Source organism: Cynocephalus volans, chromosome 6 (genome assembly GCF_027409185.1).
Source record: "Cynocephalus volans isolate mCynVol1 chromosome 6, mCynVol1.pri, whole genome shotgun sequence".
Classification (NCBI taxonomy): domain Eukaryota; kingdom Metazoa; phylum Chordata; class Mammalia; order Dermoptera; family Cynocephalidae; genus Cynocephalus; species Cynocephalus volans.
In genome coordinates this window covers 3,301,021-3,328,800 of record NC_084465.1, presented here as the reverse complement: position 1 = coordinate 3,328,800, position 27,780 = coordinate 3,301,021, and the positions used below count along the sequence as shown (strand labels likewise).

At 36.2% G+C, this 27,780-nt stretch overlaps 1 protein-coding gene across 2 annotated transcripts in view; it reads left to right on the top strand.

Annotated features, from left to right (window-relative positions):
• The window catches only part of RBM33 (RNA binding motif protein 33), a 118,993-nt gene that overhangs the window by 26,979 nt on the left and 64,234 nt on the right, over nucleotides 1–27,780 (top strand). For both annotated transcript variants that reach the window (XM_063099613.1, XM_063099612.1), the window contains exons 3-6: nucleotides 429–477; nucleotides 5,839–5,915; nucleotides 7,531–7,840; nucleotides 23,429–23,600. In XM_063099613.1, the coding sequence (XP_062955683.1) occupies nucleotides 429–477; nucleotides 5,839–5,915; nucleotides 7,531–7,840; nucleotides 23,429–23,600 (608 nt within the window). The remainder of the gene's footprint in view (nucleotides 1–428; nucleotides 478–5,838; nucleotides 5,916–7,530; nucleotides 7,841–23,428; nucleotides 23,601–27,780) is intronic.

The following is a 27,780-nucleotide window of genomic DNA, read 5'->3' as shown; positions in this document are numbered from 1 at the left end:
GATGAGTGTCGAATGGTCTCTCAAGGTTCTGGTTTTTATAAGGATATTGAGCATCTTTTCCTATTTCATCATAGGCTTTTAAAGAATGGAGAAAACTTAAACATGAGTATTACTTGTTATAATTTCTTCTTTTACTCATTATTCAACACATCCAAAGAGATTAAGATCTCATATTGAGGTGCTAAACTAAGATGAGAAGTCTAATGGCCCAACTCCTATGGCAAAACCTGCCCATACTTAAAAGACAGAATGTTCCCTATGTACTGAGAAATATTAATTTCAAAAGTTATTAATAAAGAAAAAGGAAACTATAGCAATGTGAACATGAAAGTACCCTAACCCTAGAGTCCTTGGTAAAGTTCCAAGTGACCTATGAACTTTCCCATCTAATAGGACTATTTCATTGACATGTTTCTTTCTCTCCCTAGTGAACTTGAAGATGACTTACTGGGGGAAGATTTGCTATCTGGCAAAAAGGTGAGAAATATAGGTCTTTCTGAAATGAAATAGTAGTTATGTAATTGTGCTTAAAATATAGAAATACATCACTTATGCATGGGATATATTACTGGAAAGTTGTTATAGATAAAAATTTCAAAAGTTGAATTTTTTTTTAATATATAGAGAGCTGTCTATTAGTAAATTTTCTAGTAATTATAACTCAAGCAATCTTTTGAAGCAAATATTTTAGTTCTTAATATGTCCAAGGCACTCTAGCAGTTATTGGATTTGTGACAGCAGTTCGTAAAGCTACTCTTTGCCGTAAAGAGATGTAACATTTGGAGGTTAATATTTTGCATATTGGTTCTGGAATTCACTTTGTATGGGTATTCAGAGATAAGCTTAAAGATAAACATAGTAAAATAGACATTCATATAAATAAGATTGAAAGTCTAAAACATAGTATAGGTTTTTCTAAACCATTGTGGTCAAATAAAAACTTTGAAGCAATTATCTTTAATATGTGTATATTTATATATATCGTGTGTGTGTGTGTGTGTGTGTGTGTGTGTGTGTGTGTGTGTGTGTGTGTGTATACACGAGGGTACTTGAAAAAGTTCATGGAAGGATTTGTATTATCTTTTAACTTCATTTTTCCACAAACATTTTGAAATACTCTCATATACATACACTATTCTGCTGAAGTATTTTGCACATGATCAAACATACCTAAAAAGCAGAAGTGTAGAGCAAGAGATAAAAGTGAAATACTAAATTTTTTATTTTATTAATTAAGAGTTTTATAACACTTTCTATTCTCATTTAATATCAAGGTAGTTCTTTATGCTTAGTTTTTAAAAGTCTTGAAATTATGATGGCATCTTAATACCAATAGTTACTATACTCAAGCTTATAATTTAGGTTGCAAACTCTCCAGTAATAGTAGTGGTATAAATTTACATTTCAGATAGTGTGGTAGGTTCACATAGTTTGTCTGGTTTATCACATCTGGTTAGATTAATCTTGTTTGTCATATAGTTAACTAATATCTCACACTATTAATTACCAGCTCTGCCATTTTCTTGTAACTTACTGTGTTGTATTATTATTAGCATTTTCTCTAACGCATGAATTTGTTTTAGGATTCTTTTAAAGCCACTTTTCTGTGTTCAGTTTCTTAGTGCACCATAAGCCTACACATGGTCTGGTTTTGGACTACTTGATTTCCCCTTCTTTTGATGGCTCTGTCATCATCTATAAGTCTAAGAATTAGTTATCTGTAAATCCATTTGTTTTAATAGAAGTAAACTGGGATACATCCAAAATAAATTGAAATTGAAAACGTGGTGAGAGAGGCCCTCAGCCTGTCTGTGTTGTGGTTCACACTCTGTTCTCAGGATTTCTCCTGCGTATGTGATGTCTGGATGGGTGGGGCGCCAACCTCAGTCCTTTGTCGTGGTCACCAGGAGGGTGGGATGGGGATGGTTCTTTCTATCTCAGTGAATTATTTTGCACACCCTTTGAAGTTGCTTTCACTGTACTTGGGAGTCCACTATCCTAAAGTGGACATTTTTTCCTTTGTATTTATTTAAGATACTGTAATGAAGAATAAAAGTTACTTGTTAAAAAGGTTTAAATGTAGTAAAATATTTTTTATATGAAGTTGGATTTTTATTTTTAGGGAAGTCTAATGTTTCATAGTTTGCCCTGTGTTTCTCCCCAGGGAGTTCCACCAGCCATAGTAATTTGTTTTTGGTGTATGCAAAACTTGTAAAAGCTTTGGGCAGGATTTGTCAATAAAGATTGAAAGCACTATTTGGTATGGATGGTAATACTGACTATTCTGGGGGAGTAATCTTAGGATTTTTTTTCTTTTGGATGAAGCAGGAGTATGCTTGGTGAGGATGCTTTTTGATGGTTTCAGTGGGAAGGTGTCCTTATCTCCTTTGGAATTTTGTTTACTTTGGAGTAGTGAGTTTTCCTCTCTTCTTTCCTAACGTAAAATAAATACATCCTTCCTTGTAGGAATCAAAGTGTTCAAAACATCTAAAAAAGCATGAAAAAACTAGATATAAACGCTCATGACCAACATTTTGCTATCTGTCCTTCCATTCTGTTTTCATCTGTTTTAAAAAGTAACTGAAATATATAAGATTGCTTCTTTTTAATTTAACATTATATCATTGGCCTTTTCTCCTTGTCATTAGGCATTCTTTTAAAATATTTTATAATGGCTACATAATACAGCAATGTTTGCATATACCGCAGTATACCTAGCCATTCTTATGTGTATTGGGGTTGTTTCCAGCTCATTGCTTATGACCTATTTTTTTAAAAAAAGCGTTTTTGTGGTAAATCTCAAGCACATACAAAGGAATAGTATAATTTACCCTCATGCTTATGTCACTCATTTTCAGCAATTTTTAGTTAAAGGCAGTCTTGCTTCATCTTTATCCACTCAGTCCTACCTCCTGAATTATTTTGAAGTAAATCTCAGTCATTATGTATTTTAATATACAAATCTTACTATGCTTTTGGTATTTTTTTCTTAGGAAGTTTCCATGAAAGGGAATTTCTCACCTAAGGGTGTGAACATCTTAAGGTTCTTGTCTTATATTGCCAAATTGCCTTCCAGCAATGTTTGATCAGTTTATGTTCTTAGCACCAGTGTATAATCGTCTCTCTCACCTTTCCATTCCCCAGCTTTGGTGTCACTTTTTAAAAAGAATCTTTGTCACTGTGATAGATGAAAAATGATTTCTGGTTGGTTTAATTTGTATTTATTCGATTTCTAGTGAGATTGAACATTTTTTTTCAGGTATTTATTAGTGAGTTTATTGCTACTGGTTTCTGACTGGAGCCCATGAGATGAATACCTGGGCTGCCTGACCACTATTTTTCCTACACTGGAGTCCCCATGAAATGTACAGAGATGTACCTTTGTCTGGAGAGACTCTTAGGGCATTGACAGCCAGAGGGGAGGCGCATAACCATGTCCTGACTGTGGACATGGTTAATGTCAGACTGGGGGGCCGAATATGTCAAGAAAGGAGGTTGTTAGGGCCAAGTTTTAAATATGTGATTAAAATGCAAAATTGCAAATTTAGGATGAAGCAGGTTAGTATGACCAAGTTAGAACTTTTAGAAATTGGGTAAGATTGAGGTGGAAGTTGGCTGACAGTTTTTAAGTCCTTCTTTAGTTTCTAAGTCCTTCTTTAGTTTCTGTATTTTACTTCTGCATCAAGTACTGCTAGACAGGTGTTCTTCTGGCACACGAAGCTGGTCTCTATTTCATAGGTATCAGTGTTGGGGAATGTTTGGGGAACCATCTTCTCCCCTTTTTAAAACTCCTGCTGTCCCATAAAAGTTTTTGTGTTCTTGAGCGTATTGGAGAGAACCATTCTTTTTCTTTCACACTTGCTTCTCTTCCCAGGGGAGGGATGACCTAGGTATTTGGAAAGATTGGGAGAAAGGATTTCACTAGCATTCACGGGCACTTTTGTCTTCCTCTCTCGGGGTCTGCTTGCCCTACTTTTCTCTACACCATCCTGAGCAGGATGCTCTTGAGCTGCTCTACCCTTGCCTGAGGAAACAGTTCACTCCAGTTCATTGGGATGTGTTGAAAATCGTCTTTGGCATCAAGGATTTAGCCTAACTCTCCATTCTTGTTTTTTTCAGTGAAGTAGGTATTTTGTTCATTGCCTCCTGTGTCTGTTATTCATTAGGAGGCTCAGAATAGAGAGAGAGATTGAATCCTCAAAGTGATATTTGACTACCATTGGGGCCCAGCACAACATTCCTTTTTTTTCTTTTTTTTTGGTGAATTATTAGTTCACCAATTTTTTTTTACAAATACTTAGAAGTTTGGGCCGACCCCATGGCTTGCTCGGGAGAGTGCGGCGCTGGGAGCGCAGCGGCGTTCCCGCCGCGGGTTCGGATCCTACATAGGGATGGCCGGTGCACTCACTGGCTGAGCGCAGTCACAAAAAAAAAAAATAAAAGGGACAAAAAAAAACCCCCCAAATACTTAGAAGTTTAACTAAAAAACTCAGGGAAGCAACCTCTTGAATGAATTTTTCTCTCACTGAATTATTAATTTTTAAAGATTTCTTGAGGTTTTATTTACTGAGTTGGAAAGCTAAACTTTTTCCGGTTAGCCCATGTCAGGCCTGCCTTATACCTGCTAATGGCATCTTTCACTCTCAAAACTGGCCTTGTTTGGATGACAGATAATATGGTCAAGTAACAGAATCTTTATTTTATTTGAGCAGTCTGTTAAGCAGTCAGTTTTGATATACACACGCATCCTCTCTTCCTCAAGTAATAAACACACTATGTGACCTGTGTTATTTTTATTTTATTGTAATGTCAATGATTGGGTGGAGTCTCTGGGGACAAATAAATACTAATAAGACTGATTATTTTTGGCTATCAGGAATACTGTAATAAAGAATATACAGACAAGTTTGAAAAACCTATTTTTATAAGGTGTGAATGTTAGAATGAGACTGCTTGCTTGTTTGTTTCAGGTGTATATAGAAAATCCAGTCGATTTTTCTATTGTTGATTTTTAAAGGGTGTGTGTGTGTGTGTGTGTGTGTAGTGTATGTGTGGTTTTCACTGTCTTTTGGAGGATAAGTAGTAATTTATATACGTATATTATTTATACATATAAATAATTTTAATAGGGGAGGAAAATGTGAAGTTCCCCTGTCGTCGTCTCCCCCCCCCCCCCCCCGCCCCTTAAATCTAGGACACTGGGATAGATTTTCCCTAACAAAACCTGCAACTCTTGACAGAATCACTAGGGTGCCTCTACTTACTGATATGGTAAGTACATAGTACTATCAAGAATAGGAGTGAGAAACGGAGCTACTAACATTTATTTTCATATGTGATCAGCATTGGAAAAACCAGTTTTATTATAATCCCTTACCATTTTAATTGAGTGATCCAGTTACCTAAAATCTTATTTCTAAAATTACACTTTTTACGTTTAAAAAGTCTTTAGATTTTGGATACTAACAGTGTTAAATTTAGTCATATCTTAAGGAAACTGTTCTTTTTCAGGTATGATATGGAAAGATTATTTGTTTGTAAGGCTCCAGCAAAAGAACCTCTTACCTTTTCTCATATTAGAATTAAACTAAGTATGATCATTGCACTTGATGCTTCTATACTTACTTGCCTGTGGCATCTAAAAATTAGTCTGGGTGAGGTATTCCAAACGTGGAATCTCTTGGTTGTCCACTGGTAATACCAAACTGAGAAAACCTCTGAATGGTAAATGTTTTCATATTGCAAGGTTAGAAATAATGCAATCAATGTAATTTTGCATTTTTATAATGAGTTTTTATGCAATTGATACATATTAACTAGATTTCTTGTTTTAATTAGAATCAGTCGGATTTGTCAGATGAAGAGCTCAATGATGATCTTTTACAGAGTGATAATGAAGATGAAGAAAATTTCAGGTATTATCAACTCAGTAAAATGTTCTTTAAGTTTTTAAGAACTGTTTGTAATTTGTAATAATAATGGAATATAATTGAATAATGTATTCTATCTTTAACATGTGATTGCATTCTCATGGGGATATCAGTGTAACCTTGATGTCAAAGCCATATGTTTTCTGTAAATAGATCAGCTGTTTAAAATCAGTGTAGGTCTTGCATTTAGTGACCTCTGTGAGTTCTGTCAGTGCAGGTTATGAGAGCTTAGTGTGAGAGGCATGTGCTGCTTGTTTAAAGAATTACTTTCTTTGGATTGAGGGCAGCAGCCTCGGACTCTTCGTGCTGTTGGTTGCAGTGTGATATTGCTGCCTTTGTTTTCCTTTCAGGCAGTTTTCATTCATATCTATTTACTGAATTACCATTTTGGAAATTCCTTTGGACTATACTTTAGACTGTCTGAATATAATGAGTATCTTTCTGTTGTTGACATAGTAAGCTATATTATAAGAAGAGGAGAGAAGATACTGAATATACTCAATTTTATGAGGAAACGTTGGGAAAATATAAACACACTTCTTGGTTATAAATGTAATTAACAAATTCATGTCATTTATTATTGAGCCATAGATTTGTAACAGGTTTTTTAATATAAAGTAATTTTGATGGGTAAATATATAGTTTTAAGTTATTCTACCAGTTAGATAAATTTCCCAGCTCCATTCCTTGACATCATTATTATATTTTGACCTTTTGAATTAGGTTGACCTTGAAATATGTTTCTGGAGTTTTTTATCCACAGAGTCTTGAAGTCTATGTAGTATATTCAGTTTTTTGTTAGGATTGGGTGCTTAATATGTGTGAACATAGATTTATCTGCACAATTTTGTATTTGAAGTGTTATCTTGCACCTTATTGTTTGGCATTTAGCTGTTGTAATTTAATAGGTGGGATATGATTTTTTGCAGTTAAAACCTCTTTGTTATGTTTCCTAGAAATTAGGAATGATTTTTTAAAGATATTTATGATTAGTATAAATTTTATTTATTTGGACACTGAAATGTATTTTCACACATATTTGTAATATTTCGGTTTTTTTATTAAACATTAGTGTATAATTTAACCATAGATATAAAAAATAGTTCTTAAAAATTTCAATTTATTTTCTGCTTATAGAATAATACTCCAAAATCTTTGCGAACAGATTCCATCCATTTCATTTTGTTAATTAGAAACCATTTGGTTTCAGTCTTGGACTTTTGCCAGTCAGCTCTGCTTCCTCATCTGGTTGATTTGATTCTTTTGGTCAGATAACCTGCAGCTAATGATAAGTGGAGGCGCTATATGCACTGAGTCTGTGGTATGGGCTCAGTATAGCACATTGAGCTCTACTGTATGAATTAAGAGTGCATGGTACTGACTCAGTATAGCACATGAAGCTCTTCTGTATTAAGGGTTTATGGCCCAGTGTAGCATATTGACCTTTGTTTTAACTCATTGTTGGAGTAAATGTGCATTTATCAGTAACTGGAATAACTTCACCAGTCATGGTTTAAATATTTGTAATAATTTATATAATGATTTAGTTTTAAGCTCCACTCTCATTGAGTACCATTCTCTATATTTTTGTCCTCTCTAGTTCTCAGGGTGTCACAGTTAGTCTGAATACCACATCTGGCATGGTTACATCATTTGAACTGTCTGACAACACTAATGACCAATCTGGAGAACAGGAATCTGAGTATGAACAAGGAGAGGATGAACTAGTTTATCACAAATCTGATGGATCAGAATTGTATACTCAAGAGTACCCAGAAGGACAGTATGAAGGCCACGATGCTGAGTTGACAGAAGACCAAATAGAATATGTGGAAGAGCCAGAGGAGGAGCACCTTTACAATGATGAAGTGTTAGACATCGAAATCAATGAACCTTTAGATGAATTTACAGTGAGTCTTTTCTCCTTTGTATGGCCAAAGATAACATGGCTTCCCATGCATAGGTTTCTAGACTGATTTGAAATCTATTTACCTCCCTTGGGAGGGAGGGAAATTAGACCTTATTATCACTGTCTGCCAGTTTCTTTATCTGAGCTATGACAAAGTTTGTGTTGACAGCTTGTTTGGCCAGAGGTAATGCTCCTTTGTCATTCTGGAAGGCTGCAATGAATTGTGACCTTGAGGATTACACCCTAAGGAAGAAAACAGCTTTGTGTGGTGGAGATACACTGTCAATTGTTAGAAGTACTTAATGCAGAGCTTTTATACAGGCTTTAGAAACGATCTGATAAAGTCCTCCTAAGGTGAAAAGATTATTGACCTGCTAAAGACATCTTTAAGGTGCTAATATTCCAAGTGATTGATGTCCTGTTCATTCATCCTTTTTGTAACTGAGAGCTGTCTAAACCTGAATAAAGAGATTGGAGGTTAGTTTAGGAAATGTCACACATAATTTGTTATCTGTAATCAGGAAGCAAAGATTGTGCTGATTTTTTATTTCAGAAAGATGGTTTTGGTAGATAGTTTTTTTTTTTTTTTTTTTTTTCAAGTTGAACTGTCAAGAAAGAAAAAGTTACTAGTGTAAGATTGCTTATCAAGTCTTAACGATTCATCATCAAAAGAGATTTGTTTTTTACAGTACTTTATGAAATTTGTGAGGGGAGGACGTGACCTCAGGAGTCACAGTAGAGTGTTGGGGTTTTCAGGAACACTAGGGTCCCATTGAGGTGGGGTGTAAACGGGGCTGCAAGGATGGGGATGGACGCATGCAGAGTTAGGACCCTTTTGCAGTAGGAATAGTGCTGCTTTTCTCTGTTTACGTCTTCAAAGTACCTTTCCTTTGAGAAAAAAGTTCAAAAATTGCTGAATTTTGGTCATTGATATATATATGAGTAATTCTGAAAGGGATTATTTATGTGGAACCTTAGAATATTTAGTTCCAGTCATGATTGTGTTTGTTTCTCAATAGCTAGTTTTAAGATTTTATTCTTTTTGAATGCTTGCTCTTTAGTAAATGTAGTAATGAAAAAATGTTTGTAGTTTTGGTAAAAAGAATCAGGTAAAAGTCATCATGGGGGACATGTTATTTTGATAACCCTGTAATGATTTGTTTTGGTAACTAATCCTTCACTAGTATGGACAGATGCCTTCTGGTTTACTGGTGTATTTATATACTGTCTTAAAGTGGGACGCTAATTTAAAAGCTTTTGAAAAATAGAACCAAGATCTTTCAAAAATGTGCCTGTTTATTCTCTACTTATAGTATTTATTATTTTTACTACTCATCAGTGAAAGAAGATGACTGACTAATTATCTCTGGGGTCCTTTTGCCCCATAAATTCAACAGTTCAGTTCAGTAGGTCTTTACGGATGTCCAAGCACTGAGGATGTAAATATTACTAAGTCATAAAAATCATAAAACATGAGCCCTGTCTGTGAACTTAGAGTTCAGCGGGACAAATCGCAGTGTGGAAAGTCTTGATGGAGCAAGCGTGCATGGCCACATAGGAGGTGCCTCTCACTTTGGCTTTTTGTAGAAAGGAAGGAATTTCCCTTTTTTGTATTCCATTGTCCAACTCGAGCTTACATATAGGCTCCAGTTGTAATAAAATCCAACTTAATTATCCAAAATCTCGTGGTCTAAGATTCAGGTATTGAGAAGAAGAAACTGTGGCCATTTAATTACCCTTCCACATTAAAATGAGTTGTTTTTCAGAATTAAAAAAACCTTAAAATAAAAAAATTTTAGTTAGAATTTCAGAAAGCATCCAAATGTTTTCACAGAGTTGTAAACTTTAAAGGTAGGGAGAAGTAATTGAATGTCTTTCTGTAAGCAATATCAGCTCACCTTAATACATCTAGTGTTCTAGCCATGATCATTCTTTCCTTTTTTTATAGTTATCATGATAGCGTCTAAAATGACCACTTTGGATGGGAAGAGATACACAAATAAACTATGAAGTACTCCCCTCTTGCTGGGCAGTGGCAGCCTCTTCCACTGTCTTCTGCCGCTGCCACTGATGCACAGATTATTTATTTATTCATCATTAGACTAAGGAGCACATGAGTAGACTGTATCCCTGTGTATCCCAGTGGCATTTTAGTTTATCAAATGGTTTATTTAACTTTGGTTCCTTGGCTTAACTAGATTTTGTTAACCTGAACTCTGAAGCCAGAATTGAACTCTGAAATGTGGATCATGAGCACGGTCATTCTGTTGGAGTTCACCCATAAAGTCACATGGAGAGGTTTTTGTACATAACTGGGAGTGGAATCATAAAACCACAGAATTTACAGTTGGAAAGTACACTGTTACCTGTGAAGAAAGGAAGGTGCAAAGACGTTGAAAGAGCAGGTAGCACAACTCTGGTGTTCCTTCCTATTATACTCTGAAGTACAATGATTCTTAAGTTCGTGAATTTTGCTCATTCTGTTCCTGAGAGTGAATTGTGATTTCATTTTAAAACGTTTACTCTTGTATTAGTAATGAGTCTGTAATGCTTATCAGTCAACAAAATATTAGAAAATTGTGGGGTGTCTTATACTTCTAAGTGCAATCAGTTCATTTAGGGCCTTTAAAACGAACATAGATTGGATTTCTTTTTTCTTTTTTTTAAAAAGATGACCGGTAAGGGTATCTTAACCCTTGACTTGGTGTTGTCAGCACCACGCTCTCCCAAGTGAGCTAACCAGCCGTCCCTATATAAGGATCTGAACCTGTGGCCTTGGTGTTATCAGCACCACAGTCTCCCAAGTGAGCCACAGGCTGGCCCTTAGATTGGATTTCATAAGACATTTTTCTGTAAAAACAATTTTAGATTGACAGTTTATTTGAAGGGTGGCAGAGTTTTGTTTCCCAATGAGAATCCATTGGTGTAGAGTATTCTATATTGGATATTGGCTGAAATTTTTGGTTAGCATCCTCTGGCCTAATTTGATGTCTGAAGGTTCTGCTACCAGTGGATGACGGGTAATGAGAGGTTTTTTTGATAGGATGCTAACAATTTCTTAGTTCAGATAGTCTTGAGAGACAGTTGTGGGAACAAAGGTGGTTTGTCACCTTAACTACAGCTGCTTTCTTTGAATGGTATGGATGAGATTGTCATATACAATACAGTAGGTTGTTAACGTTCCATAAGTGGTTTACTCTTTGAAGGTTACCTGCCTTATAACTGTTTTACTGTTAAATTTTAGCAAGTGGCCAGGGATGCTGGGAAGTTCACCTGTACTGAGTAGGATGAGATCTTCTTGTTACTTGTTGATAATGCCAGTCGAAGCCCTCTTTCTTCTGCAGTTGTGGTAGTCTTCTGCCAGCTTGCTTGCTTTCTTTCATATGCCTGCCGGTAGGCCCCTTACTTTTCATAGGAAGCATGGAATCCTCTCATTCAAGGGGGGGTTTGATAGAGAAACTAAAACGAGCATGTGATTTTCAGAAAGGTCTGGTGTTGAGTTGAATCACCCATGCTTTTGTTGTCTTACATCGCCATAAAAATGGGAAGAGCTGGGCGTGCGATTTCAGCCCCTTATTGATGCTGAGCACCTTCATGAGGGCATATACACAGTGCCTTTTTAAGATTGCCTTTCATAGTTTTGATTCAAAGAGGAGCTGTTTAACAGGGCTCCTGGAGTGTGAAGCAGAACTCCTTGTCACTGACCTTCGTGATTGGGTTAGCACGATGTGCTTTGCTTGTGTTAACACACAGAGGAGGTTGTGTTCTGTTTTTGTGCTTAGTGCTTTGTGCTCAGTCAGGTAATTACCGTAGAAAATTTGTTAAAATAATTAAGCATGAATCGTAAAGATGAAAAATGCTTAAAAGAAAAAATACCCAAAAGCTGTATGAGGAAAACTTGCTTTCTCTTCTGTGGCTGTCAGGATGACGAGTACTTGCAGGCTTATGGTGGGCACAAGGACTGCAGGAGCTGGAGGGCTGTGTTGCTGAAGAGGAGTTAGATGAGATTACTGGTTCCCAGGGTGCTCCTGAAAATGAGGAGGTGTTTGTTCATCTTTTAAAAAGGGTCAAAAGGTTTGCTGGGGTTTTTTTCCCCCCTTAGTTTTAAAATGAGCGTCTTTTAGCATTAATGAAGAGTTGATTTATCTCTGAACTATGAATGTCCTGAAAACCTGAGCTTTCTAGGCTTCATGGGAAGTGAGCTCTGGTTCGCTGTGAGTACCAGCTAGCGTGTGCCTTTAGGTGTGGGCAGATACCTTTCAAAAACATGATGTATATCATAGTGCTTTGGAAGCAGTACTGTAATTATTTTTAATTAGTTAACATTAGTTAATTTGGACCGTTACTCAAAAAATGCGGTAGGATTCCCTGTGCTTAGATGTTGAAGAAACAAGGGTGAGCCGTCAAGGAACTCATAGACTAATACAGGGGAGAGAAAAGATGTGAGCAAGTTCCTGTGGGGTGAAAACAAAAGAAGTAAAACCTGCCAAGAGAGACAAGAGAGACTCATACACAGTGCTAAGAGCTCACCGAGGGAACCCTGTGGAGAGAGGGGTCGTGATCGAAGAGCCTTTGTGGAAGAGGCGAGCCTCTGAAATAGGTCTTGGACGATGGATGTCAGTGGACTAAGAGAGGTGGGGGAGGTGTAGGGTGAAATTGGTGCTGTTCTTTGATCCCAGTCCTGGCTCCTGTGGGCCAGGCATGTAGGGCACAAAATTATTCTTCAGCCAGAACACTGTTGACTTTCTTAAACATTTTCCTTAGTGTATTTTTTCAATAATTTTCCTTAATACCTTTTTCCTTCTTTTTTTCCCCAAGAGATCATGAAAACTGATATTTACTGGCTTAGGCCTTTTACTTTAGGTCTTACACCAAGGCTTTAGAAACTCAGTTCATAAAACATTTTATATACCCTTTTTCCTAATATAAATAATGCTGTGACAGAGTATATCAGTGTGTGTGTTGTGTACGTAACAGAAGCATCTTCTGGTCATATTCTTTCATTCCCCCTAACAGGTTAAATTTCATTTTTGTGTGTGTTTGTGTGCTTTCTGTCTCTCTTTCTTTTGAAATAATTTGAAATTTAGAGAAAAGATGGAAGAATAGTACAAAGAACTCTACTGGATTCTCCAATTGTAGAATGTATTTGGTCAAGGTAACCAAGACAAAGCTTAAAGAAAATATTAAAAGCTCGGGTAGATGAGATTAGGAATGTCTTGTTCACCACCATATCGTGTAGCTCTCTCCCTAGTACAAAGCTAGGATGAGCCTAGGTCAGACCTGTAAAAGTGTAGTTAAGGCACAGCACATCTGAGAAAGAAGACATCTGAAATGCTGTTAAAGGAGGGAGGCATCAGACAGAGGGTGCTCTGGAGATTATTTCAGGTGGTAAATAGTTGAGAGTGAACCAAGGAACGTAGTGCCTTTAATTTTGTTTCCTTTTTATTCGTTTGTGGTATTTTGAAACTGAAAAATTAATTTCATTGATTTTTCCCCCCTGTAATTTGTTGCAGTTCTTTAGATAATATTTTCCTTACTCTTCTGTGATATCATATTGTATTTGTAGCATATTTTAGAATGGGGAAAGGATTTTTAGACTTTAATTTTCAAATGATCTCTGGAGATATAAGCTATTTTATTATAAAGCAGGTAAAGAATAAAGAATGTTGACAAATGTTACCATTGCATAGTTGTGTTCTGGAAGTGACAAGTTATGATTTGTAGATCTAGATATTTTGAACTTCAAATCCTGAACTGTATTCGTTAAAATATTAAAACAAAAGTGGGCTACTGTAGAAAAAATGGTAATCTTGACTTCCATTTTCAGTGTCTTCTAGAGGCGGGAGGGAAGGGAGGGAGAGAGGTAGAGAGGGAGTGGTCTTTGGAGGAACATTAGTGATCAGACCCAGCCTTAAAAAAATGAAGTAACGTGTGAGTTCATATGACAGAATACCTCAGACAGACTGAGAAAGGATTAATCGTTTAGGGGAAGTTAGATCCTTTTCTTATATCAGTATGGATCTCAGATTGATTAAAGATTTCAGTGTAAACAACAACAACAAAAACAGTTGTGCATGTGCACACATCCCAAACTGTAAATGTATTGGAAGAAAATGTTTGAATCATGGTGTGTCAGCATTAGGCTTACCTACAAAACAAAAAACCCACCAAATACTAGAAATGTATTTCTCAGTAATGTCAAAAAATTTCAGAGGGCATTTCGGCTCTGGTATTGGTCTCAACAGGTAATCGGATACCCAGAATTCTTCCAGGCTTCTCTTGTACAACTCCCGGGCTGCTGCTCTTGTCATGGTCTATTTTCCAAGCAGTGACTTGCAGGAAGATTGAAAGGGATTGTGCCTCCCCTTTACGAGGACATGCGTATACATAGCATTAACAATACTCTAGTCCCAAGGCTATACCTAACAGCAAGGGAAGCTGGCAAATAGTGTTCTAGTTAGGTGACGCCATGTTCAGCTAAAATTGGGGGTTTTATTATTAAGGAGGTGATAGAGAATGAGTAACAGTGGTAACAGATTGTCTCTTCTACTCTTAAAATTAGGACTTTTAAAGCTGTATAGCAAAACAGTGATCTGGCTATATGCAAGTGCTCCAAAGCACTATAAACATTAGAGTTCAGCCAAATGACACATATGGGGAAATAGTTACATATGCACCTAAGAATTAATATGTTTAGTATATAAAGTTAGTATATTCAGGATGTAAAGGTTAATATTCAGTATATGTATGTTCAGTACATACAAATGAGTAGTCCTATAGAAAAGAGAGTAATGTAAGGAAGTAATTAAAAATGGAAAAAGCAAATGAGCAACATGAAAATATATTGAAAAAATTAAAATTAAAACAAAGTTGAGAATTTTAACCTATTTTAATATTGGCAAACATCCACATTAGTTGTTGGGTGTAGTCTCATGCAGTTGGGAGAGCATTTTAGAAACATTGTCAGAAGACCGTTTTCCATGGGTCCTTTTTGTTTCTGTGTGCTTTGCTAGCCCTTTGTTTCAAAGTATCTTCTCAAGGATTTTTGTGTCACAAACAGCCTTGAAAGATACAGCGTATTCCTTGAGATTCAAGGGCAGGCTTGATTATTACTCATTATGACAGATTTGAGTTCCCTTTGCTCAGGGGTCCCTCCTGTAACATAGCCCCCTGTATGTGCAGAGTCACCTGGCCCTCCTTTTCACATGGCCCAGTGGGAGTGGAGCCTTAGGAAACTTGCACACAATTGCTTCCGCTAGTGATATGAGTAATAAACTGTCCTGGTCTCTGACCAGGAGGTTTCTCACATCTTTTATGACGTGGTGACAGGCTAACTTGTTAGCTTACGAGAAGAGTAAAATCTTAGACCCCTCACTGTTGTTGACAGTATCAAAAACCTTAAAGCACTTGTCCTTTGACTCAACAGTTCCACTTTAATGAATTTATCCAGAAAAATTAATTAAGATACGTTCAAAGATGCTTGCACCAGGTATTTATTCTCAGCTTTGAAAATAAATGGAAGCAATTTGAATTGTTACAGAGGATTAAATAAATCACAATCAAATCTTCCAGTGGGATACAGCATACCAGACGATGCTTTAGATCTCTGTCTGTATTCCATTTAAATGACTTAAGCTAAAATCTGAAATACGAATGATACATCTTTTTTTTCATAAATATTCTACTGATGTTTCTGTGCATTTTTTCTAATTGTGGTTTTCAGTGAGTTTTTATATATTAATTTAAAATAATAATTTCAGCAAGTTAGATGAGAGATGCCTTTTCAGCATCAATTCTCTAAGACCCCATTTCTGCTGGGCCATGTGAAGAGGAGGGCCAGTTGACCCTACACATACAGGGACTGTGTTATGGGAGGAACCCTTGAGCATAGGGAACCCAAACCTGTCATAATGGGCAGTAAGCAAGACCGCCCTTGGATCCCAAGGAACACACTGTATCAGGATACATCGTGAAAAGAGCAAGATGGTAGCTTCCCCTGTAACTGCTATATCTAAATGTATGTGTGTACATTTTTTTTAAAAGTCCAGACAAAGATAAAAATGGTAATAGTGATTACCTCTAGATAGGGGGATTACTTAGTCTTTGTACTCCAGTATTTTCTGACTTTAAAAAGTTTTTGCTATAAGCAAAATAACTTTTATAAGTAGAGAAATATTCTGTTTTCTTTTAAAATATGAAGGAACAGGGAAATATAAGGTGGTTAAAATTTTGACTGTCTAACTTGGAAGGCAGAGAACTGGAGGTCGCATTTGTCTCACTGCTGTGGTTTCTCGTTGCTGTCAGTGCTTCCATGAAACTTGCTAAGGATTGTTTTCAGTATGCATCCTCAGAACACAAAGTAAGAGCTCATCCAAGTTAAATATTTTATCTTTTTAATACCATCTGCTAGAAGGTGTATTTGCTTTTTTCTTTTAAATTGTATGTACCATAATTTAATTTTAAATTTAGTATTTAAAAATATTTTTTAAAGTCATTAATACATTTACTTTTTAATTCTTTCCTTGATTGTTAGTTTACCTTGTGTTGCTTGTTTTTGTGTTGACTGAAAATTCTTTGTAACGCTGAAAGGACCTTTAATCGTCCTTACTGGAGGCAGATGATGTGCTGGTCTTTTTCCCTAGCAACAGATACTCTGGCTTTGTTTTTTTACAGTAGAATCACTGAATATTAGTCACTCGAAAAGATGACTATTGAGAGCTTGTGTGCATAGTACTACTTTAGGTCCTGACAAGTAGAATTGCTTACAATTTTAATACCTTTTGTAGGCTTTGGTTTTGGAGATTTGGTTTAGAGATAGATCTATCTTTTTTAGAAGTCTAAGTAAATTATATAGTCCTCAGGGAGGAGTAACAGTTATAGTGTGCCGCATACAGCTGTGTGTTTGGTGCCTTCCTAGTTCTTTCACCCATTTTCTTAAAGTAAATGTCTGCAGTGTGTTGATGAACATCCCGTTATGCCTCATGGTGTATTGGAGCGTGCCTTGCTCTGGAGTGCTTAAGACAGAAGTAGAGAGCATGTTGCAGTTTTTCAGATGACTTCATTCTAGGAGCAATGTTAAGAATCTGAATTATAGAACTAAAAAATCACCAAATTAATTAATTTTAATTGGAAAGCCTATTTTAGGTGGCTCCTTTTACTTAACTGTTCTTGGTTAATACAAAGAAATCACTATACTTGAAACAATTAGAAAGATCTCATTATAAAGACTATCAATCCTTTCTAATTATGTGGCCACATTAGTGCCAGTTATGCTGCTGTTTTCTAACATAGTTATAAAGGTTTGCCATTTTAGATAGTTTTGGCATGCACAGAGGAAGAAATGAGAGAAATTTAAAGAAATCTTTGCACTATTTAAAGTACTTTTAAAATTGTGGTAACATTTATATTCAGGGATAGGTACAGAGTAAGTTTTGCTATGTGTATACATCCAAAGATACCATTCTTCCATTGATAAGGAACAGTTCCATCTTCCCAGGAAGTGCCTCATTTCTTTTTATTCAGTTTTGACTCCTCAGAGGCAAACACCGTTCTTATTTCTGTTACCCTGAGTTGGTCGTTCCTATTCTAGAACTGCGTATAAATGTAATCATACAGTATGTACTCCTGTGTCTACCTTCTTTTGCTGAACATGTGTGTGAAATTCATCCAAGAAATCACATGTATCAATAGTTTATTCCATTTCATGGATATATACCTTATTCATTCTCCTGATGATAGATGTTTCAGTTGTTTCCAGTTATTATGAATAAAGCTACTGTATAGATTATATTACACATCTTTTTGTGGATGTATGTTTTCATTTCTCTTGTTGTTAACTAGTAATGGAATTGCTTAGAGAGGTTAGAGGTATTTTTAGGTTAGAGGTATTTTGATCAGAAAAAAACTGCCCAATGGTTTTAAAGTGGTTGAAACCATTTTATACTCTCACCAGTGAGGTAGGACGGCCCCTATTGTTCCCCCAGCAGTTGATGTTGTCAGTCTCTTCATTTAGTCCTTCTACTGAGTGTGTCATCGTGGTTTTAGTTTGCATTTCTCTGATGACTAAGGTTGAGCACTGTTTCATGTGCTTATTGGACTTTATCTTCTTTGGGTCCAGTTTTAGTCTCTTACTTTAAAAAAAAAAAGTAGGTTGTTTTATTTTTGTCTCTATATACTGCATGTGGTCTATATATTCTTCATAGAGAAAACATATTGTCTATACATCTGTATTCTACATAGACAATATATCTTCTTTGTAGACTATATATTTGTATATATACTGTCTGTATTCTAGGTATAGATAGATAGTTGTCTATATATGTTGGATATCAAGTCTATTGGCAGATACAGGTATTATGAGTATTTTCTCTGAGTCTGTGGCTTGTGTTTTTATTTTCTTAAATGTAAATGTATCCTTTCATGAACAGAAAATTTTAAATTTTTATGAAGACCAAGTAATTTTGTGATCTAAGAAATCTTTGCCTAATCCAGAGTTGCAAAGATAGTGTCCTGTTTTCCTCTGGAAGCTTCATAGTATTAGATAATTTTAGTTTAGGACTGTGATCTATCTCAACTTATATGTGTGTGTGAAAAACGAGATTCAGTTTTTTCCCTGCGTATGTCTAATTGTTCCACTATTATTTGTTGTAAAGACTTTTCTTTCTTATTGGGGTGTTTTAGTGCTTGTGTTAGGAATCGTTGACCATTTAAGTTTAGGTCTCCTTCTGGAATCTCTTTTCTGTTTCATTGATTTGTTTATGTATCCTCATGCTAATGCTGTACAGTCATGATTACTATAACATGAAATCAAGGAGTGTAAATCCACTAATTTTGTTCTTTCCTTTCAGGATTATTTTGGCTGTTCTTGGTCCTTTGAATTTCTATATAAATTCTGGAATGGACTTGTCAACGTCTACTAAAAATATGGTTGGAATTTTGGTGGAGATTGCATTGTATCTTTAGATCAAATTAGGAAACACTAATTTAATAATCATGTTGCCTGTTAATAAAGTTTTTAAATTTTCCTTTTCAGTGTGTATCCTTTTATTTTTTTCTTTTGTCCTACTGACCTCCAGCACTATGTAGAATAGAAGCATTGAGGACAGACATTCTTGCCTTGTTTTTGATGTTGGGGGGAAAATGTTCTGTATTTTATCAAGTATGCTAGCTGGAAGTTTTTTGATAAGATTGAGGAAGTTCTTTTCTACTTCTGGTTTGCTGAGATTTTTTTAAAGAAATCAGAAATTGGTATTGAATTTTGTCGATGCTTTTTCTGCATGTATTGAGATAATCATGTGATTCTTATCCCATATTTTATTATTGGGAATTAAATTAACTTTTAATTCCCAATAATAGACTTTTTAATTGTATTCCAAATTTTATTTCCATTTTGCCAGTTTTCTCCTAAGTGCCTTCTTTCGGTTCCGGGATCCAACTCAGGGCATCATCATGTTGTCATGTTTTCCCTTTCTCCTCTGTTCTGTGTCAGTTTCTCAGTTTTTCCTTTTATCTCATGACCTTGACAGCCTTGAGAAGTGCTGGCCAGGTATCCTGTAGAATGCCTCCCAGTCTGGATTTGTTTGTCACTTTTCTCATGATTAGACTGAAGTTATGGATTTTTGGAAAGGATACCATAGAGGTGAAGTTCCTTTCTCAGCCCCTTATGCCACATGACATCCCTGGTGAAGTTAAACTTGATCATTTGGGAAAGGCAGTGTCTGCCAGCCCTCCTCATTGTTACTGTCTTTCCCTTTCTTTATTCCACTCTTTGGAAGCAAGTCATGAAATCTAGGCTGCCCTGCAGGGGAGTGGTGGGGAGGTCTTAAGCTACACCTCCTGGAAGAGGAGGGGTATCTACATATATTTTGAATTTTTCTCTAGGTACAATTTATTAAGTTGGCTGTTTTTTGAATGTTAAATCAATCTGGTGTTTCTGGATAAACCCCACTTGGTTGTGTGTATTATCCTTATATTTTGCTGGATTCCAATATGCTTTTATTTTCTAAAGGAAATATGTATCGCTATTCATAAAGGATATTAGTCCATAATTTTTTTCTTGTAATTTTTGCACAGTTTATTCAATCTTTCCAACTTAGAAGTTTTCACCGTTGGTGGAATCATATATTTTGATTTGCATTTGATATAATAAAGAATTATTCTATAAATAAGCATTAAAAACTTTTAGGAACTTTTCGTAAGTGGTATTCTTTATGATTTTCTTTTTTTCTATTTCAGGGAACCACCCATTGTTTCTGTTCAGATTTTGGGATACAATATTGAATTTTCCTTCAACACACTGAAATTTTAGGTCATTTCAGAATTAGCTGGAGAACTTCAAAATATGTACAAGTCTAGGTCTTAACTTTCCCTTAGATTTTCTCGTATATATAAGGCGTAGGTGGACTTCTTTATATTTTAAGTACTTTCATGGTCCTTTTTATATGTACCCTTTATTAAGAATTAAAAGTAAATCTTTCAGGTTTTCAAAATAAATCAGTAGCTGAAATTCAAACCACTGAGTATTTTTGGCAATGTCGATAATGAAATCAAAGATTTACATATATATAAATTCTTATAAACTATAATATTTGAATAATTTGATTTTTATGTTGTAACCCAACACTATCCTTCAATGGAATTCTGCTTGTGAGTGGAATGCGAGGTAATATTTGTTAAAAACTATACAGAAGGTCAACATTTTGGCAGATAGGTTAGTTTATTCTGTAAACCATATAGCAAAGGGAGATGCATTTTTTTTAAAGCACTGTGTTTAGAATAAGAGTTAATATAGCAAGGAGTCCTGTTACCAGGAGACCAGGACCTGATGAACCAGGACTGGCCTATATCCATGTGACAATGATGTGAAATTCTGGTTCTTAAGTACTGATTTGACAACCTGGGACAATGTGGGAATAATGGGGAAACTTGAATGTGGGTCAAGTAGTTGATGATCTTAATAGGTAATTCTTTTATTTTTTTAGTTACATATAGATATCCTTGTTATAAAACCCAAATCTGTTTTTTTACAAGTGCATTTAAAACTGTATGAAAACCATGCTTCTATTTCTCTTTAAATTTGCAAACAAACAAGAAATTAATATGGTAACTCTTTGAACCCATTAAGACATTTGTCTCATCCAATTAAAAAAAAAACAAAACAAAACAGAAAGAGTTAGTAACCAGTGTCTGAAAGATTGAGTCCAGCTTAGTGAATGTTGTCAAATGACCTACGCTTGAACAGGTGGTATCAGCCGTGCTTCATTGTCAGTTCAGGGCTTGCCTGATCTTGATGCAATTCGAGGCTTACCTGGGCCCCAAGACTTGGACCACAAGTTTGCATTCTAAGACAGTTCCGTCACTCAAAAAATACCTTGTGCTGTCCCTTTGTAGTCATACCCTCCTAACCACTGGACAACAGTCTCTTGGAGAATGTCATATAAATGAAATCATTGTAACATATAACCTTTTGACATTGATTTCTTTCATACGGCATAATGTGCCCTTGCGATTTCATTTCAGTTGTGTCAGTAGTTCATTCCTTTTTATTACCAAGTAGCATTTCATGGTTTGGATGTACCACAGTTTATACATTTACTCATTGAAGGACATCTAAATGTTTCCAGTTTTGGTGATTCTGAATAGAGCTGTAAACATTTTCCTACAGGTTTTTATTTGAACATCAAGTTATCATTTCTTTAGGGTAAATATCTAGGAATTAAACTGCTAGGTCATAGACTGTAGTTTTTAATTTTTAATTTTTAATTTTTTCCCCCCTGTGGGCTGTAGTATTTGTTTCAAAGAAATAGTTTTCAACTCATCTTTGCCCTCTTTAGATATCTTAGATGGAGATTTGGATGCAGAATAAACTGTTACTTTCAGTACTGTCGTGTTTTACATTAAACTTGTTTGGAAAGTCTTTGAACTGTGATTACAGTTAATAGTTTAGTTAAAAATACTGTTGGAGAATCTTTGCTTTCTTGGTGGTGATTTCTTTTCCTCCTCTGTGGTCTGTGGACCTGTAGTGTTGGCGTCACCTGAGAGCTTGTTAGAATGCAGAATTTCAGGTCCCACAGTGGACCTGGTGAGTCAGAATCTGCTTTTTAACAAGATTCCCGTTGATTGGGATATACATTGAATTTGAGAAGTGCTGCTTGAGAGCATCGTGGAAGTAGAGAAGAAACTTTCTAAGGGAGTTGACCTTTGCTCAATTTGAAAGTGTGGTGCAGCATATACTTAGGGTATGTGTCAGATGTCATTCATTCTGACTTCAGGTATTCAGTAATTCAGAAATAAAGGTATCAAACCACATTTTGGTACTTTAAAATTCTACATTATACTGAACACCAGAATACTAAAAGGTGATATTGCAATCATTAGGCTTAAAATAAAGGTATAGTATACAGTCATTATTTTAAGGCATTTGAGCTCCTAAAGATGTATTTCCACTAGTAGGATCTGTAGTAAAGAGTATGTGCATTTGTAGTCTATCTCTTTACGTAGAAAATGTTGAAGAAAAGAAGACTACAAAATGACTTTGTCATTGGAGTTTTTTAATTCTTTTGGTGCATTTTCTAATCAAGTAGTTCATTTTTGTTTCTTTAAGAGTAAAGAACATTTAAAAATTATGAATCATGAGACCAGACGGGCAAATTTATTCTTTTTTCTTCAGATTTATAAAAAGTAAAATAACCCTCACACTGAGTAGGTAGCTGTCATATCTAGAAGTGGGTTACTGAGACTGACCTGCAGAGAGAAGACCTGTGTCAGAGGAATGCAATTGACACTTGGCAGTTAGAATTGCCCATGGAGAAACTACTTTTAAGTTGGGGTGAGGTCAGGGAAAATATTTGTGGGGAATACTGAGATAATAAAATTTAAAGTAAAAGCTGTTTTAGTGTGAAGAAGTGACTCAAGACACTAGTTTTGCTCTTACGATAATCCCAGCCAAATGTAGTGATGCATTAGCTCTAGACAATGAAAGTGAAGTAGACAGGAGTGGGAGAGATGAAGGGAAGAGTTTGGAGGCTGAAACAGTAAGAATAACAGCAGCAGCAAACCCAGCAGCAAGTTTGCACTGCTCGCCTGGCAGTGAAGGTCCAGGTAGATGGATTCAGGAATCATGAAATATGGTGCCTGTATAACTGGGAAGTATGATGTCGTCTAATAGACGTTACAAGGTGGGTTATATGCTAATAAATTCATAAAACTCTAGTGTTAGTTTAATCAATATATTAAACTTTTTCAGTGATCTGGACTAGACTCTGGGCAGTAGGCCCAGCAGGAATTTTGGGGATTTATGTTTGTTCTCTCAGAAATAAGTGTAAGTAGCAGAACTGTGTAGGAGGACTTTGTATATTAACTGTAAGCAGGAATTTGAGCTTTCTCTAACATGAAGTTAACTTTTAATGTTTGAGATTATTTTCTCCTGGAGTCAGTTTAGTATTTCACATGGCTTTACGATAGGACATTTTTCAGTATTCTTACATCTTAAATGTAAACAACTTAAAAAAATATTTTAGCGTTAATATTTAATTCAAAAGAATATGAACTCACTCTCCCTCCCTTTTTGCTTTGTATGTCTGCAATGTAGGGAGGTATGGACACTTTGGAACTCCAGAAGGACATAAAAGAAGAATCAGATGAAGAAGATGATGATGATGAAGAATCTGGACGATTACGTTTCAAAACTGAAAGGAAAGAAGGAACAATTATTAGGCTCTCAGATGTAACTAGAGAGAGAAGGAACATTCCAGAAACTTTGGGTAACTTTTTTTGCCTGTCTCCCATCCTTCTTCACTCCCATTTCAACTTTCTCCGTAGTGTTACGATTAATCAAATGGGAAAAGCTGACTAGGTGGTTGTGGATGTCATCCAGAGGGTGGGTGGTCTGCGTGAGGTCAGCGCTGAGTCATGGTGCTGTAAAAGTCACTCTATAAAATGCCTGTTGTTTTTGGATTAAAAATGTTTGAATAAAATATTTAAGATTGTTTATTTTTTAAATAGTTTTTCTTTTGGAGTCTGTGGCCTAGAGCTACTCTAGTACCTAACATTCATTCCTGGTTGGTCCTGAGGAGGTGGTGTGGGGATGGCAGCTGCAGGACCATTGACCTGAGATTTGCAGGGGTGATTCTAGACCAGGCTGGTTTTATTTTGTACCTGTCAGTGTCCTCATAGCCATATTTTTTGTGTTTTCTGCTATTCCTCTCAGTGTTTAATGAGACAAACCAACTTATTTATAGAAATAATTAATTGAATATCATTCTGAGCAAATTTAATAAGGATGTTCAAGTTAACTGAATATCATTCTGCTGTTAAAAGATATAGTTAACCGGAAGATTTGTCCAGTGGCCCTGCCCCTCTTTATACTCCGACAGTCTTCTCCAGTGTCTGTTGCAGAGAATAAAGCAGTGGTTCTCAAATTTGGGTGAGCATTGGTATCACCCAGAGGGCTTGTGAAAACATTTCTGGCCCCACTCGCAGTGTCTCTGATTCATTAGATCTAGGGTGAAGCCCAAGAAAGTTGCATTTCTAATGAGTTCCCAGGTGATGCTGCTCTGGAACACATACTTGCAGAACCAACAGGATATTGTCCTTCTTCTAAGGAGGAGGATGAGAGGGTGGAAGGAAGAGGAGCTATACCTGCCTTTTGGTTGTGGTCTAGACAAAAATCAAGATGTAGCTCTCATTACTACTCTCATTACTTCTTAAAACCATTATTTACAGTTGTTTTTAGTCCAGAACATGAGCTTGCATCATTAAGTGACAGATACAAATTCTAGAGGAGGACACTAAGCTCCTAAGATGCACAAGTTAACAGTAGTGAGCCAGTGTTACCATGTTACTTTACTAAGCAGGATTTATGGAGAGATTCTTCTAGAATCCTCCCCTTCTTCCCCCTTCAGTTTTCTTCTTTTCTACCTTTTGGCCCGAGATTTCCCTAGACTTTTCTCAAGTTATGGTATAAAGTTGCCAGTTAATCTGAACCAAGTTTCTTAGAAAAATCATAAATTTCTATGAAATAGGGTTTGACACTGGCCTTGGGAAAAGGAGATGGAGCAAAAAGGTCTTAAAATAGGAGGATGGGAAAAAAATGAAGTACTTCAACAGGAGGAGTTGGTAACATTACAGAACAAACTTACTTAAGCAAAGACATCTCAGTCTTGGGTTTTGGGATAGGATAAACGGGAAAGATCTCCAACCCTGGCTGAACACCAAGGGCGTGGGCTGAGGTGTAGGTGCCTTCCTGGGTAGTAGGGTGGGGCTGGAGTGACAGGATCAGGGGTAGCGAGTCATCACTTTTCTGCTTCTTTATCTTGGGTCTCTTATCTGGACTGTGGCTTTGGTTGCATAAATTTAAAATCTGATGTATAAAATAAAAGCATGGTGACAGAGCTCCCATGGGTAGCTAGGCGTTCTAAGAACATTAAATCACTTTACAGCCACATTGTAAATGGGGGCCTTTCCCCTCTTCAGTCAGCTCCCTGTGGGGACACAGTGGAGCTCACACATCACCTTCCCTCTGATGTGCTATCCTCCCCCGACCTATGGTGCTTCTCTGCCTTTGCTCACTCCCCTGGTCTCCAGCTGTGGTCATCTCATCCCTGTTCATCTTACCTCCATGCAAATACCAATAAGGTCCTTGTTCTGAAATGTTGTCTAGCTTGGCTGTGTTCATAATTCTTGTTTCATTCCTGCATCCTTTTCTTTTCAGGATCTTTGCCTCATTTCTTTCCAGGGTCTTTTATACTTTCTTTTATTCCAAGAACTTGCATTGAATCTCCCCTCCCCCCCCCCTCAAAGCATCTGGCAGCTTTATAGTCATTTAATCCTGGGACAAGAGGCTGGAAGGGCTGGTTCATGGTGGGCAAGTCTCCCCCTTTGAATATGGGGGCAGAGGGCCTGGGGCCTTTAGAGGCAGAGTGGCTATGAGCATAAACAATTTGAACACCTACCATTCTTTTAAACATTTTAAGGATTTGAATGCATTTGTGTGGAATGTGTTTGTTTGGCTAGATAAGAGAGCAGGTGAAAGTGGTGCTTACAGGTGCCTTTTACTGTTCTGCATCTGTGAGCCCTGACTGAAGAAAGGGTAGTGTTTGGAAACATGAGTTTTCCAGTAACTGCACAGTCAGGCTTACTTCTAAAAAAAAAAGGGGGGGGGGTGGTTTGGTTCATTAGGAGATTGGTTTCCTAAAACAGTGAGCTCTATTACCTTTAAAACCTCCTCACAAGGGCCGGCCCCGTGGCGCACTTGGGAGAGTGCAGCGCTTGGGAGCGCAGCGGCGCTCCCGCCTGCGGGTTCGGATCCTATATAGGAATGGCCGGTGCGCTTACTGGCTGAGCGCGGTGCGGGCGATACCAAGCCAAGGTTTGCAATCCCCTTACCGTCACAAAAAGACAAAAAAAAAAAGAAACAAAAAACCTCCTCACAAACAAAGGATTAATTTTACGTATGAGGAATATATTTATCGAAAAAGAGAGGATACAACAATATTTGGTAAACTAGAAATTTATGTAAATTTTTACCTATTAGTTTATTTGTGTATTCCTTATGATCGAAAATATCAGTTTCAGGTTCTGTACAGAAATAATTGCATTTATTTGATTGTATAAAGCTGTTTGCCTACTCTTTTAATAGTATTAAAGTATCTTGTTACTAGAGTACATATGTTGTCTCTTATCATATGTATTTTTTGGCAAATGATGTCTTTTAACATTTATTTTAAATAAACTTTTTTTGTGATATCATTGATTAATGTTGAGAACACTCCGTTCTTTGAAAAGAAGAATCAAAAATGCTGTGGTGCCCTGCCATTTTTGACCCTGAAAGTTATCATGTGAAATAGTGAATTCTCTTCAAAATCTAGAAGGGAGTTTTGTTCACTTTTAGTCTTTTTTTCACATTCATATACATCATGTCATTCTAAAATATGGAAAACACTGATTTATGTATATGGCAGCCTCGACAGTTAAGGAACCTAATGCATATTGTTGGTTTGTTGGCTTGTATTTTGAATTCATACTGGATTAGAAGTAGAATTTTGGGCTTTCATTTAGGTTAAGATCTTAATCGGTTAGCTGCTTTTCCTCAACCAGGATTCCGGAAATTAAACCTTACAGAAGAATATTTGGGTGACTGTTTTCTTAGTTTTCTCAATGATAGTACAAAACTACATACTTAGGAGATAAATTAATTCATTACATACAGAGGATGCTGTAGAATTTAAGTGTTTAGTTCTCTCATGGAACCCAGTTGAACAGGGTTACTAGAATATACATGCATAAGGGAATGATTTATTTTGAATGAAAATGTCAATAGCCATCTTTAAAAGTGGGGCGGCATTGATCAGTTTCCTTCAAGTGTCAGCCCCAGAAGTTCAGAGTTGTCTCTTCTTTTGCTTTAGGAAGTGGTCCTCAGATTGTCTTTGAAAGCAGTTCAAGCCAAAAATGAAAAACTGAATTTACTTTAGTTAGGCTTTTTAATTCATTACCTATGGGTAGGCTTCTAGATTTTGTGTTATTCTAAGTTTGTTGGCATGTATATAATATGTTAACTTACTTTTTATTGCTTTAGCCTAAAGAACCTGCTTTTTATACCCACATAATGTTCTCTTGAAATAATATCCTTAGTCAATTTTATTTTAGGCAAAGGTTCTATGAGAAAAACATTTTTATCTAGTGATAAACAGTTCAAGATTGTTAGTGTCAGCAGTAGCATACTGTGCTAGTTTTATACTATGGTCCTTGTATGTACACAGTTTTTAAACATTTCTTGATTTAGTTATTTTGTAAGACAATCCCAGGCTATTGTTTGTTATTTTTATTTTGCCAAACAAATTTTATATTCTATAAATATCCATTTCTAACTATTATAAAATTATTTGCATGCAAATATGTTTTTCATAACATTTTAGAAAGAGATAATACACTGTAAAACTTTGT